The 15,791-nt window shown below is 34.7% G+C and overlaps 1 protein-coding gene across 1 annotated transcript in view; it reads left to right on the top strand.

Annotated features, from left to right (window-relative positions):
* Nucleotides 1–15,791, top strand: part of STAG1 (stromal antigen 1) — a 400,899-nt gene that overhangs the window by 227,239 nt on the left and 157,869 nt on the right. Inside the window, exon 7 of the mRNA XM_047100346.1 lies at nucleotides 9,250–9,454. Coding sequence (XP_046956302.1) covers nucleotides 9,250–9,454 — 205 coding nt within the window. The remainder of the gene's footprint in view (nucleotides 1–9,249; nucleotides 9,455–15,791) is intronic.

The following is a 15,791-nucleotide window of genomic DNA, read 5'->3' as shown; positions in this document are numbered from 1 at the left end:
GAGCTTATCAGAAAGACATAGTTTGGATGTGTAGGAGGAAACAGATATGAAACTGGAAAATATAGATTATGGTAACTGTAATATTTTTTTAAGATTTTACTTGATTTTTTAAAGTAATCTCATGACCATCGTTGGGCTTGAACCTACAACCGCAAGATTCAGAGTCTCACATTCCATCGAGTGAGCCAGCCAGGTGCCCCTATTGTATTTAATACTTACAAATAAGCCATCCCCAAAACATTTTTGTGCTCCTGAGCACACTAGACAATGTCTTAGATAAATGCTGGACTTACAGAGATAAGATAGAGGTTTGAAAATTACAACAAAATTTTTATAGCATTGACTTGTAGAATTTTTCTTTCCAAATGTATTTTTGCATTATTTGTTTAATTGGTGTATATATACCAGTTGAATTTCTTGATACTTTAAGGCTGAGGTTTGCCAGAATTGGAAGAGTTATCTTAGGTTTAATTAGCAGAGGTCTGATAGTAAAGAACATTTTCTCTTTAATTGCATTATGGCAGTCAGCCAAAATAATCTGTCTAAATAATTAATCTTTATGGCTATTTAACTTAAAAACAAAAGCTCAAACAATATATTTAATAACCAATTTTATTTAGGACACTCAGAATTTTGTTTTATAAAAATCCACTGGATCTTTCCAAGGATAAGTAATATGTCTTTTTTTTTGTTCCCTTGACACACAGTTTTTATGCATTCTAACTTTTTGAGGAAAAACAAAAGTGAAAAACTCATCCAGTCTCTGTGATATGTAAATTCACAGGTGATTTTGCATCTTAAATACTGACTGTAACATTGTGATAATTTAGATAATGGTACTCCAGAATTTGGAATTTCTCCTAGTAATTTCAGGAAATGGTATTCTCATGGATGTTAATGTGGATAGTTTCAAACACGTTTTAATGTACTCATTTAAAGAAATCATGTGGGGCGCCTGGGTGGTGCAGTCGGTTGAGCATCCGACTTCAGCCAGGTCACGATCTTGCGGCCCGTGAGTTTGAGCCCTGCGTCGGGCTCTGGGCTGATGGCTCAGAGCCTGGAGCCTGTTTCTGATTCTGTGTCTCCCTCTCTCTCTGCCCCTCGCCCGTTCATGCTCTGTCTGTCTCTGTCCCAAAAATAAATAAACGTTGAAAAAAAAAATTAAAAAAAAAAAGAAATCATGTGTCATTTGATATACCCAAAAGAATATATGTTATATACATATATATATATATATATATATATATATATATATATGTATATAAATCTGCCACCCCCAACCTAACTGAAATACTGCTAATACTACCCAAATATCTTTGTGCTCCTCCATTCTCCCATTCCAGTGCTTCTGGAGGTAATCAAAATCTTGAATTTTATAAAGTTTTCTTTTTCTTTTTGATAGATCATTTATTACCTTTAACAAAATGTTTGTGAAGATCTATGGATGAGTAGAGAATCAGCCAGTGAATAAAATACATCGGCAAAATATTATAGTATGACAAATGATAGAAAATGCTATGCAGAAAAATAAAGCAGAGAAGGGCGAAGAGATTGGGAGTGGAAGAGTGAATTTAAATAGGATAGTCAGGAAAACCTAAGAATGTGACCTTAAGTAAAGACTTGAAGGAGATAATCAAGCAACCATGGGTATGTCTAGGGGAAGAGAAAATTTCAAATGCACAAATGGCCCTGAGGCAGAAGTATATATATACCTAGGGTATTAGAGACAACAAAGAAGCCAGTGTGGCTAGAGTGCACTGTTTTATATGTTGCATTTGATTGCTTTGTTGTCAGTACTTTTCCAAGATATAAAACAGTTCCTTCACATTTTTTTTCTTTGAATGGCATTAACTTTTAATTGACCACAATGTAGTTGTTTTGTAAAGTATCCCACATTTTTGTTCCTCTAATTTTTTCCTCATGGTTTCATTTAACTTGTTCCTAAATCTCTTGTATTTTATAATTGAAAGTTAGGTTTAATGACTTCATTAGATTTTTTTGCAAGGAAATTTCATAGATGATGCTGTGTACTGCATGTTAGGTCACTGTAGATAGTATATGCAATATCGGGTTGTTCAGGTAGGTTGCTACAATTGGTCACTTGTTTACTGTGATCACCATTGAATCTTTTTGTAAAAATGCTTTACATTTGCAACTATCAAATATTAGTACTCTGTTACGCTTATGCCACTCAACTTGCCACTCAGTGGTTTTAATATCCATCGATCTGTTTCTGAAATTTTTTATTTATTTTGAATGTAGAAACCAGTGTGTCCTAAAGTCTGGGAATAGGATATTCTGTATCAGTTGTTTATTAAAGGGTATTGGTCTCTTATGGGACTTAGTAATTAGGCATCCCTAAACAAAAGAGTTATTCTTCCTGCAGGGAGTCAGGGGCAAACAGTTCATTTTTGTTTCCAGTTGTGAATAAACCCAACAGTTAATCAAACCAGAAATAAGTCATTTTTGTCCAATAGTCATTTACTTCAGTAGATTTTATTTTATTAGTATTTGAGTATATATCACATCTCTCCTATTTGGTCCATCATCATCATTACTACCTTAGTTAGGCGCTCTCTGTCCCGCCTCCTTCGTTTTTGGATCTCTTGGCAGCAGTCTCCTTGCTCCGTTTCCTTCACCTTTACTTCCAGTTACTCTCCACAGTGGAACCAGAAATATTTTTTAAAGCTCACATCTGTTCATGATACTTATTTGTCCAAAATTTTTCAGTGGCCACCCATTATCTCCAGAATAAAGCTTGGCTTTATTTTAATGAAGACTTTATAGGAGGAAGGGGCTCCCTGTGACTTGGCCCCATCTTTTCTCTTGGTTACCACCACAAAATCTGGCTTAGGTTGCCAAACTTAAAGTAGTTCTGTAATCTCATTGTCATAGCTTAGCTTTGTTTTATAGGCACTTGCTAATGTTATTGCTTAGAATGCTGTTGACCCTGTTTCCCCTGCCCAGTTGCCTCTGCAGAGAATTGACATTCCTTCCTAAGTAGTACTGTGTACCCTTATAACGTTCCTATCATTGTACTTAATTTACTTGTTTATTTTTTATGTGTCCTTCTTTTCAACTAAAGTAGAAGTTCTTTGGAGTATGGGGGGAAATGGGAAGAAGTTAGCCAAGAGTATAATCTTCCAGGTGTATAAGTTGAATAAGTTCTGAGGATCTAATATACAGCATGGTGATTATAGTTAATAGTACTATGTTATATACATGAAAGTTGTTAAGAAATCTTAAATGATCTCACCAAAAAATAAGAAGTGAGTAATGTAATGTGATAGGATGTGTTGTGCTATTGCTATGGTGTTAATCATTTTGCAGTGTATAAATGTATCAAATCAGCTTCTTTTATACCTTAAACTTAACAGTGTTATATATCAATTAAATCTCAGTAAGGCTGGAAAAAAATAAAGTAGAAGTTCTTAGGAGAAGATCCTAGTTGCGTTCATCTTTGTATGTTAAGAACTTGGCATAGGGCCTGGAGCATATTTATTGCTTAGTAAATACCTGAGTAGATGGACAGTTGGGTGGATGGATACTTTCTCCAAGTAAGTGTTTACACATCACCATTTTAAGCAGTCATAGTAATATTTCTTTGGGTAAGTATGTTGAAATTAGGTAACCAAAAGCCAGTTTCAACAAAAACCGGTGATTGTGTGTGTGTGTGTGTGTGTGTGTGTGTGTGTGTGTGTGTGTGAGAGAGAGAGAGAGAGAGAGAGAGAGAGAGAGAGAGATTGTCCATCAGCTGAGTTAAACAATTCTTTTTGTTTTTGTTTGGCTTATTTTTATTTTTTTAATGTTTATTTCTGAGAGAGAGATTGAGCAGGGGAGGGGCAGAGAGATCCGAAGTAGGCTCTATGCTGACAGAGAGCCCAGTGTGGGGGCTCAAACTCCTGAACCATGAGATCATGGTATGATCCAGTGTCAGATGTTTAGCTCACTGAGCCACCCAGCTGCTCTTCTCTTGGATTTACTCTTAAAAGAGTATTTTATCTCTTCAGCTATCTATAGTTTGTGACCAGATTGGGTTCCCAAATATCAAATGCTTAGGGATTAGGTAATTAACCTTCCAACTCTGTCAGCTGAATGAGCTCTACCTTGCAGTGGACCTCTCTTAAGATTGTTGCTCTCATCTCAGGGGCTCTAAATTTTGTACTTTTTGTTGCTGGCTCTTATCTCTGAGGGTTGGTATCCTTTTACTTCTTTCCCCCATCATTGTCCCCAAAACTTCCAAAATAAACTTTTCCATTAGTTGCTTGTGTGTCCATTTGTTAGCAGAACTCTAATGTTCTTCCTTGGAAGAGCAATTACTAGATAATCCTTATGTCCTCCAAGGTTCCTATAGTAAATTAGATGAAGCTCCATTGTAGAGTTAAGAATACATGGACTTCACAGTCCCAGAACTAGAACCCTGTATGTCTGTTACCTAGGACAACTTAAGATCTTATTTCTCTTATCTTTATATATACTAGTGTTTACCACAGTATACTGATAATACAAAATTACAGATGTGAAAAGTGCATACAATATAAATCCTAGCTATGTTAGGTTTTGTACATGGAAATTTCTCCCCTTATAGTCATCTAAATGTATTTGGAGAAACTGCTTTCTTACTGGACCTTTTTGGTTTGCTCTGTATTACCCTTCTTGCAGATTTCTGCCTGATACTCTTGCACCATGAGCATCTTTCTTCCTTTCTATACTTGTCTCGTATTTGATATTGCTTACTTTTCATTAGTTTATTCAATAATTTCCTTGTGCAGAGCATCATAGTAAAACTGCACTCAAAGAATTTAAATACTACTTGTGGATAAGGTATTTAGGCTACTTGATTATTATCTTTATTTTGCTATTATTATTTTGTTTTCTTAGCTTTGCTAAAAAAAGAAATTATTGCCTTGTGAAGGAAGTTAGTTTTCAGTATACCTCTGCCCTTCAATTCTAGACAGTTCTTTTTTTTTTTTTTTAAGTTTATTTATTTATTTTGAGAGACAGCATTTGTGTGTGCATGGGTGTGCGTTTGTTGGGGAGGGGCCGAGAGAGGGAGAGAGAGAATCCCAAGTAGGCTCTGTGCTGACAACGTGGAGCCCAGTGCAGGGCTTGACCCCACAAACCATGAGACCACGATCTGAGGCGAAATCAAGTTGTGTCTGATGCACAACTGAGTGAGCCACCGTGGTGCCCCTAGACAGTTATTTTTACATGGCATGTATAAATGTGTCTAACAAAGAGAAATTTATAACTGGTATTAGAGTAAGGCAAGAAACTGTCTTTTGAAGTAGATACAGATTTTTCTTTCTCTTTTAAAAATGTTTTTCATTTTAATAACTTTTTGCACGATACAAAAATTTAAAAAGGATATAATAGTATACATTGTCAGTTTAGTTAGGAATTGAGCTAGTTTTGTGTTCTGCTGTTGATACCATCTTTAGTGTGCCATAATCTTCATATTTCTCTGTTTTTCATATTTTAACAGTAACTGCTGTTGCCTTGTTCATAGGATACCCAAAGGGGGTTTTCTCAGTATTCATGCTCTACCCTCAGCTTTCAGCTCTCTTGTTCTCTTGTGGCACAGAGCACTCCTACCCCACACTCTTGCCCCTCCATCTAGTGGTAGACTGGTGTTGCTTTATTGCCTTCTATTATAATGAGGGCATGGGGACTCTTTATTGTCCTAGTGCTAAGTCTTTTTTTTTTTTTTAATGTTTATTTATTTTTGAGAGAGATAGAGCATGAGTGGGGGAGGAGCAGAGAGAGAGGGAGATACAGAATCTGAAGCAGGCTCCAGGCTCCAAGCTGTCAGCACACAGCCTGATGCAGGGAGGGCTCTAACTCACAAACCATGAGATCATGACCTGAACCAAAGTTGGACGCTTAACTGACTGAGTCACCCAGGTGCCCCTAGTGCTGAGTCTTAATCATGCCTTTTGTGCCTGGAGCCCTTGAGGGACCCTCTCAGCTTTCCTGGCCATTATTTCTGTGATAGGCCTCAGGTGGTTTCCTGTCCCCTTCCCAATGCTATCAAACCTCTGGTTTGATATTGGTATTAGGATTCAGGGTCCAGGCCAGTGTTTTGTCTTATTCTCTCCCCCAGATGGAAGATTTCTTCTTTTACCTTCTCCTAGCTGCAGTGATTCTTTGCCTGGCTATGGTGGTGATTCAGTTTGCGGACTCACCTCCATCAGATTGTCTTTTAGTTTGCAGGGGACGAAAAGCCTGGAGATGTGAGCTAGGCTTCTTACCTTTCCCCCAGCAATTGAAGATCATCACCTGCAAGTCTGCACCAAGAGAGGTGCTCTCTGTTCTGCTCTGTCTCAGAATTTGTTTTTAAGTACCCACTTGAGACCTATGGAAAAGAGCTTTTGAGTGAGTGTAAACTCCTTGTTGTACCACTGTGACAAACTAGCTCACACTTCATCTTTGATAGTTCCTTAAAATTTTAGGCTCATATCTTCTTACTCATTTTTGTGGAGACCACCTTTTCTTCTTAGGCTGTGCCATACATGATAGAGCTTGTTTGTTTGATCTCTTCTTGGAGGGGCTTATTCTTTGGAATGATAATTACTTCAGTTCAAGATGGGCTCAAGAAAACTTTTGTTGTTGTTGTTGATTCAGCTTATTCTCATTGTTGGTAGATTTCCACATTCTAAGTGAAAGCCAAACCCTATTGTTATGCTTTTGGATTTGCTTTTAATGGTTTTTTTTAAATACAAAAATTAATGTTATGTGGTTGAACCTATTGGTCTTTTATGACTTATAATTTTTGTATTGTGTTTAGTAAAAGACTTCCTCACCCTGAGAATATTCTCCCATGTTGTCTGCCATTTATTTTTCTTTTCTTTTTTCCTTTTTTTTCTTTTTTACTGGTTTTAGGTGTTTTGATTCATTTAGGAATTAATTTTGGTGTAAGGTGCAATATCTGTCTAATTTTCTTTGTAATGAAAAGCCAAATGCACCAAAATCACTCACTGAAAAATTCATCTTTCCCCACTATTTATAATTCTACCATAACAGTAGGATTGATGCCTGTAAGTAGTAGAAAATTTGACCAACAATGGCTTGAATTCACAGGAGTATATTTGTCTTATGCAAAATAAATCTGGGAGTAGGTAAAACATTATTGTACTGCATCTCAGCAGTGCAGAGACCTAGAGTTTTTCTGTCTCCTTCTGTCATTTTTATCTCCATACTTGTCCCCTTGATGGTTGGAAAATCACTGTTGAACATCCAGCATTACACATGAGTTTTAGATCACTGAGAGGGGAAGGGACAAAGGACTGAAGATGTCATACTTACCTAGTCTGGTCATGTTAAAGGCTTTTCCAGAAGCCCCACCTAACCAAATACATGTTTTTTCCTCAGATATTTCTTGCACATTATTTTCCAGACCACTAATGAATCTCCTATCATTAGTAGGACTATTCTTTCCTTCGATTCATTAGCTGAATTGTTTTTTTTTTTAATTTTTTTTAACGTTTTTATTTATTTTTGAGACAGAGAGAGACAGAGCATGAACAGGGAGGGGCAGAGAGAGAGGGAGACACAGAATCGGAAGCAGGCACCAGACTCTGAGCCATCAGCACAGAGCCCGACGCGGGGCTCGAACCCACGGACTGCGAGATCGTGACCTGAGCTGAAGTCAGACGCTTAACCAACTGAGCCACCCAGGCGCCCCTGAATTGTTTAATTAAGGTAGAAAATATTAGAGGTCTCTGGGTGGCTCAGTCCGTTGAGCATCTGACTCTTGATTTCAGCTCAGGTCATGATCTCATGGTTGGTGACTTTGAGCCCTATGTCAGGCTCTGTGCTAGCAGCAGGGAGCCTGCTTGGGATTCTCCCTCCCTCCCTCCCTCTCTCTACCCCTTCCTCATTCACGCTATCTCTGTCCCTCTCAAAATAAGTAAATAAACTTAAAAAAAGTATTTGGAGTACCTGGATGGTTCAGTCAGTTGAGTGACTCTTGATTTTAACTCAGGTCATGATCTCACAATTCATAGGTTTGAGCCCTGTGTTGGGCTCTGTGCTTGCTGACAGTATGGAGCCTGCTTGGGATTCTCTCTCCCCTCTCTGCCCCTCTCCTGCTCATGCTCTGTCTGTCTCTCTCAAAATAAACATGAAAAAAACTTTCTGAAGAAATATTTAAATTAAAAAAAGAAAATATTAAATATATGCAGCTAATAACTTCACTCATAACTAATTTTCTAGCAGAGTTTGGCCTAGAAAAAACCAAATAACTGTAAAATGAGAATATTCAGGCACCATGTTCACAGAATTTCTCATTCTTTGCCTTGTGAATTTACATTTCTCTACCAAAATGTTTTAGGCTAGAGTAGGAAACCTCTAATTGGGTTCATTGTCAATTTCGTGTTTTAAACAAGATGACACAATCTGGTAATATCAAGAGCCCATATTAGATTTTTATTCTTTGAAAAGTTGATAAATCTGCTCTGTAAAATAGAGTTATAGAACCCGTATATTGTAAAACTGGAAGAGATAAGGTTGCAGTTTCGGATGTGAAAAATTAGGTTTGGACTTCTTAATGAAATGCTTATACTTTTGAATCTCTCAATTCTTTTTTTTTTTTTTTTTTTTTTAAATTTTTTTTTTTTCAACGTTTATTTATTTTTGGGACAGAGAGAGAGACAGAGCATGAACGGGGGAGGGCCAGAGAGAGAGGGAGACACAGAATGGGAAACAGGCTCCAGGCTCTGAGCCATCAGCCCAGAGCCCGACGCGGGGCTCGAACTCACGGACCGCGAGATCGTGACCTGGCTGAAGTCGGACGCTTAACCGACTGCGCCACCCAGGCGCCCCTGAATCTCTCAATTCTTAAAAATTCTATTTAAAATAACTGAAAGATGCTATATGCTACAGGAATCATGATTAGTTTGACCTGAATTCAGTAGCAGATATCCTTTCTAGTCTAAACTTCTTTAATATTTTTTGTTTCCTACTTCAAATTATCTCAACTAGGATACAAATTGGAATCACTTTTTTTTTTTAATGTTGGCTTAGAATAATGAATTAAATTCTGGTTCTCAGTAACAATTTTGGATACTTTATGAATTATTTAGTTGTGGGAGATCAAAACAAACAATAAATACAAAGTCTCCAGTGTACCTGCAATTTCTGTCCACATCTACTTTTGAGAAAAAAATGTTGGTTTATACATAGGAAAAAAACTTTGATCAAATTGATATCATATGTCAAATTTAATAATGTCCTTTTTATCCTTTTTAGGACAGTGGTGATTATCCCCTTACCATGCCTGGACCTCAATGGAAAAAATTTCGTTCAAACTTTTGTGAATTTATTGGAGTCCTGATTCGACAATGTCAGTATAGCATAATTTATGATGAGTATATGATGGACACAGTAATTTCCCTTTTGACTGGTTTGTCAGACTCCCAGGTCAGAGCTTTTAGGCATACAAGTACCCTTGCTGGTAAGTAACCAACATTTTATTTCTTCTTCAATTAGATTTGTTAAATATTCTATTCCAGTTAAAATTTATTTAGATTAAGTATTTAAATTAATTGCTGTGCTCCTGAAAAATACCATCTCTCCCCTCCCCCAAATTCATCTGAATGGCTTATGTTATCTGTTTAGGTAAGATATATGCCGATTTTGATAACTGGCATTTGATTGCCTTGAGAATGAAAATGGAAAATTTCTGGCAAATTTCAGCAAATTTGTCTCTCAACATTTAATTACTTTCATATATCATTATTTCATAATTCAGGATATTTTAGGAGTTCATTAGGCCATATTCTTTGATAAACCCCAAAATTAGTAGTTGAAGTTTGAGATTCAGTCTTTTTTTTTTACTTAATTACATTGTTTTATTGCTCATTATTATACCTAAGTGTATAAATTTTTATTTGTTTTTATATTTGAAACAATTCCATCTAATTGCAATCACTGCACAGCCAGCATTCTTCTCCTGCTGTAATAACTTGATCGTATCTAACTGTAATGTCTCTGCAGTCAGTTCATTTAGGTCAGCTATAGATAATCTGAGGAATTGACAGATTAGTTTTCACTTTTATTTTCATTTTAGAATATCTAGAGAGTTCTCAGCTAAGTATATTCATTTTTTCCTTGTTTCTTTCCATAACAAGGCAATTTTATTAATTTAGCAATTGTTCTATTTTCCCTCAACTACTTTAACTCTGCTTACCTAAAATGACTGTTCTTTTTGATCTGTGATGTCGAGTATACACACGTGTGTGTGTACTTGCACCTATGTGTAAATACTCCCAGATTACATCCTTTTTAGTAGCAGTGACTTTATATTCATCTTACACATTATCATAAAAAACGCCAAATTTAATTTTGTTAATTACATTTCATCTTGCATTTACATTGTATTTCTCATTTATCAAATATGTTTGAAACATTGGTTCTCAAACTTTTGCATGCATCAGAATCATCTGTGGAGCTTATTAAAACAGATTGCATGGACTTACCCCCAGAGTTTAACTTTAGGTTATACTGATGCTAATACTTTGGGGAATACACATTGCAAACACCTGGTTTAAAATTTTGTCATATTCTGGCGTAATCAGTTGCCTAAAGCTGTATATTACCTTGGGTCATCCATATTTTTGTCCATTTCTCTTTTTTCATTTCTCTTTTTTTTCTTATTTTAATGTGATTAATCCATATTAGTATCCATTATTCTTTTAGTTACATGAAACATGAAACAGTTTAGTAAAACCTTGGATTGCAAGTAACTTGTTTGTGAGTGTTCCCTGAGACAAGCAAACATTTCTAATACATTTTAACTTGATAAATGAACGGTGTCTTGCAATATAGTGTCTTGCAATACGGCATCAGTATGTGACCCCGAATGTCACATGATCACGACCGAGCCAGTGGTTCTTGAAATTTGCTTTGATATACAAGCGCTTTGGACTACAAGCATGTTTCTGGAATGAATTATGCTTGCAAACCAAGGTTTTACTATATTTGCTTTTGAGAGTAATATTTTTCTTATTATTAGGAAAAGAGGAATATCTACCCAATTTTTTTTAAAAAGGTAAAATAAAAATACAGTTATATTGCTGAAAATAATTTCTGTACAGGACACACATCAGATACCTTAAATTCTGTGTTTTGAGAGTATTTTCTTCCTCATTATTAGGAAGAAAAGGAGATCTTATACCCAAGATCCTTTAAAGATACTGTAAATACACTATTATTTTTAAATTATCTGATGTTATACATTTTCCTTTCTAATTTCATGACTTTTGCTATCTTCTGCATTTTAGTTTGCTCTTTTTTTCTTTATATGTTCTATTTAGTTTTCATCTTACTTCCTCCTATGCAGTAATGCCCATTTAGCTGGTTGTCAGATGCATGGTAAATGCAGCAGTTTGAAATAAATGGAACTAAACATAAAATAGAAATTGCTTCTAAATAGTCCAAGTTGCTCTCATAAAAAGTTTATATTTTCATCTCATAAGACCAGGAGAGAAAGGAGAACCAACAATGGAGGAATGAAGGAATGCCCAATGGAGGGCAAATGTTAAATGCTGTCCTGCTGATAGAACTATGAAGTAATAATTTATACTAAAAAGAAAACAAAAGATTTTGCTTACAGATATTGAGAGAGAGAATAACCTGGAGCTTTTCTGTAGGGGCAAGGTACTTCTCTTTAATCCAGAAACCTGTGTGTATTCTGTATAAAAGATTAAATATATGCCACATACTGTATTTAAGAACATAAGAGAATAATATAGAATATTTTGACTTTTAAAATGTCTCAGTTTCCTGAAAAATGCACTTAATTTTCATTTGCATTTGTTCTCCACTACAGTGTAAACAAAGTATTACATTCTTTTACTGACTTTATAATGGTCCATTCCACCTCCTTTCCATTGGCCTGTTTTTAGTGACTTTTATTATTGTTTTCCCTATTTTTATCCTTTTCATGACCTATATATGTGTTAATTTTAAATATTCTTAAATATATTTTAATTATGGCTCTTCTGTTCCTTTTGAGTTGAGTAGCTTCCTCCTCCTTCCAGTGCCTTTCTGTCTTTCTTTTCCCACAGTTTACCCGTGATCATGATAGCTTTTGAAACTGCTTGATAAATGCCATTTTGTTTTTACCTAAGCTCTTTGTATATCATGATCTAGCCTATTTCAGTTTGAAATTATTTTTAAAAATATGATAAGAAAAATGGAAGGAGATCAACATTATATTTCTACTGATTTTTCAAAAGTAGAAACTTAATTTTCAAGTCATTTTCAAATTTACTTCAAAATATTACTATATGACTAATTAATGATTGTATCTCCCAAGGCCCAGTTTCATAAAATGTGGGACATATCAATCACCCACCCTTCAACAAAGCACAGAGATCTTACTGAGGACTTAATTCCAGACTAGATAATAATTATCCATATTTTCAAGAATTTTTTTTTCTCATCTTTGCCCTCCTCTCTCTCTCTCTCTCTCTCTCTCTCTCTTTTTTTTTTTTTTATGGTGTGTATGCAAGGGGCAGATTAAAAGATAATCATTTTTATTCACTTTGCAGGACGAGTCTTGGGGACTAGATAAAATGGGCAGGAACATTTAATCCTCTGCTTCAAAGACTATGTGCATGGACAGTTACAAGGCAGTTATGGCCAGATATGATTATCGGCTTTGGAATAAAATGCTCCTTGACATTGCTTATATCTTAGCTGAGAAGAGAGACAATCAGGTTAGTTGTTCTGTAGGGTACAGATGTGATGAGTTGCAGAGCTTGATAAGTCATCAGAGTGATCTTATCAGTAGCACTTTTAATTGATTTTCCAGATAACTCATTTTCTTATTCAGTTAAATAATGTGTCCCGTATTGTCAGTGTTTATGCATTGCATTTAATTGTATACTTTTTACCATATTTTTATTGAAAATTTTCATCATTCTGTAGTTCTTTAGGTCTGTTTATTCTACAGTTACAGTAGTCTCGTTTTTCCATTGGAGGTAAACTATGTTTCCTCTTTATTGAAATTCTTTTTGCTGTTAAATTTGAACACACTGTTAGCTATTACATTTTCTGTTTTCCTTATTATTTTTTCTGTTCTCTTAATTGGAATTTTAAAACATGCTCTCCAATTTGTTTGAGGTAGTACTTCAGGTTGCAGTACAGTTTTCATTAACTATTAGTCTTTAGAATTAAGTGCCCTTATTTCTGTTCTAAATAGCTTCCTCAGTTGCACATATTGGAACATAGTTTGTGGATGTAATTTAAATAACATTTTGTCCTTATTTTGGTGGATTTAGAGTCTGAGACTGGGCACATTTATTTATTCCTCAATTTGATGAACTTTTCATGAGGTAATAATCTGTCTTTTTTCCTCGAAGGTCAAAAAAAAAATAGCTTTGTTGTTTGGTGTTATGAAGATAATTCTACTCTCAAAGAATCTTTTTCAGATCTATAGTTACATTATTTTTAGACATTTGCTTTAAAAATGTATGCCAATACTTCATAAAGTGTTTATTTCTAATTTTTGTTAGGTGGTAATTTGTAGGATAAGTAATGTTGATGTAACGTTATTTTTTTTCTGTTTTCTCACCTATATGATTTTCTATTATATTACAAATAGATTAATATTGGCTACCACTCACTACTAAGGTGAAAATGCTAATTTGGACAAAGAGGATTAAGAACACAAAATTATATTAATAATAGCATGGTGATTTATTCTACTTTTTTCTGAGATGAATTCTGGGAAAATTAGAAAATGTGGTTAAGATCATCATATGAGAGTCAAGTGGTCTCAGTATGCTGGGTAGCCAGACTTGACCACTGGTGAAGTTAATCGGTCACTCTCAGACCCTTGGGGGAATAAACATTTCTTTATACCTTATTGTTTAACATTATTATGTTTACATATAGTTAATTTTATATTGACGTATGATTCATTGCTGATTATCATTTCTTACGAAGTCACAGTCTCTGGACTTCTACTCTGAAGAAATATACAATATATGAAATTGCTTTGCTCTCCAGTCATAGACTGAAAATCACTTTGCATCAGTAAATTGGCATCTTTTCTTTCACTTTCAGTTGCTGAAACCATATAATATAGTGGTTCACACCAGACTGTCTGGATCCACATCCCTCACTGCCTTTTACTGGTTTGGTAACTTGGACAAATCTTTAACTTTCCTGGCCTCACTTTATTCACGTGCAAAGTGAGGAATATCATAATAGTGATCTCATTAAGAGAAATTAGGAGAGTCGGGGGCCTAGGTGACTTAGTTGGTTAAGCATCTGACTCTTTTCAGCTCAGGTCATGATCTCACGGTTTGTGGAATTGAGCCCCTGTCATGCTCTATGCTGAGCATCGAGCCGTTTGGGATTCTCTCTGCCCCTCTCCTGCTCAGGCACACTTGCTCTCTCTCAAAATAAATAAAAAAGATTAAAAGAAAGAAATTAGGAGAGCACAGACCAGTGCCTGACATTTAATAAGCTGTTCCTATTATTCTGTAATGACAAGAAGAGCTAATAGTGTTGGCAGTGTTTCACTTCATTCATGTTTTTATTCAGAATATATTGAACACCTACTCTTAGTAATAAAAGACATTGCCAATGAGGAAATCAGAAACAAATTAGATCTTTCAAAAACTCCTGTTAAGAAAAAAATAATTAAAAAAAAATAAAAACAAAACTAATAGCATGCATTTTTATTTTTTGTCTCGTCTTTTATTTTATCTTTTATTTTAATTTTGTCACAAATTCTCTTTATTACATTCAGTTAAGTGTTTTGGAATTCTTAACTAGACAGAATATTTTTGGTTTCTATGGTTAGGGCTTGAAAATTTTAGGTCTGACATCATCAAAAAGCAGACTATAGAGTATAAATAATCTCTTCATTTTTTCTTATGTTCATTTTTTTATTCTTCTAAAGTCCTACTTTCTCATTGCTTTGTACTTTTACCGTTGTATTTTTTGTTTTGTTTTTTTACTTCATAACCTTTGTTTGTTTTTATTAACCTCTCCCCTAAAGATAACAGTTCCCAGTTTTCCAGAGTTTGTGAATAGACCTTAAGTGTTCTCAATAATTGACCAAATTTGTGAATGCCACTATATCTCTAGCTGTATCTGTAAAATACAGTAAACTTTAAAAATGCAGTGATATAAATATTACTTCAAATATGTAAATATAGGTATCTATAGTAATGTGTTAAGTTTTCTAGTTAACTATCATTTTCTTAGGTTTATCTTTTTCATCAGATATGAAAATTAGCTTTCTTTTGGGGGCCAGCTTTTATAAAGAAATCATGGTTTTAAAATCACTTTACAAACATTGCTTATCATTATCTATTAGCTTGGTGACCTTAGACAAATCACTTCTGTGCCTCACTTTCCTCATCTGTATACTGTTAATACTAATAGTCCCATCTTGTAGGAATGAAAGGCTTAAATGAATTCGTGTTAAATGTTTAACATATAAAAGTCACCCAGTAAAATTGATACTATAACTACAACAGAATGACAGAGCTTACTTGGCTTAGTTCTAAAGAGGGCAGAGAAATTGAGAAAATTTTTTGTATATATTTAATTAACATTTCCATATTGTACATTTAAATGTTTTCTGTGCATATAAAATTACTATAGTAATATATTCAGAAAAGGAAAAAAGTACAAAAATAAAAATTACCCATAGTTCTACTTATCATTGTGCCCAGAATATGTTTGTATTTCCTTTAGTTTTTTTCCTCATAAGCATAGTTTTGAGGGTTTTTTGTTTCATTTTTAAGCAAATAATAGTATCAATTTTA

This window comes from Lynx rufus, unplaced genomic scaffold (assembly GCF_022079265.1).
Source record: "Lynx rufus isolate CCGP_SWC_20201006 ecotype Redwood Valley unplaced genomic scaffold, mLynRuf1.p SCAF_5, whole genome shotgun sequence".
Classification (NCBI taxonomy): domain Eukaryota; kingdom Metazoa; phylum Chordata; class Mammalia; order Carnivora; family Felidae; genus Lynx; species Lynx rufus.
Note: the sequence above shows the minus strand (reverse complement) of the source record. Positions and strands in the feature narration are given on the sequence as shown.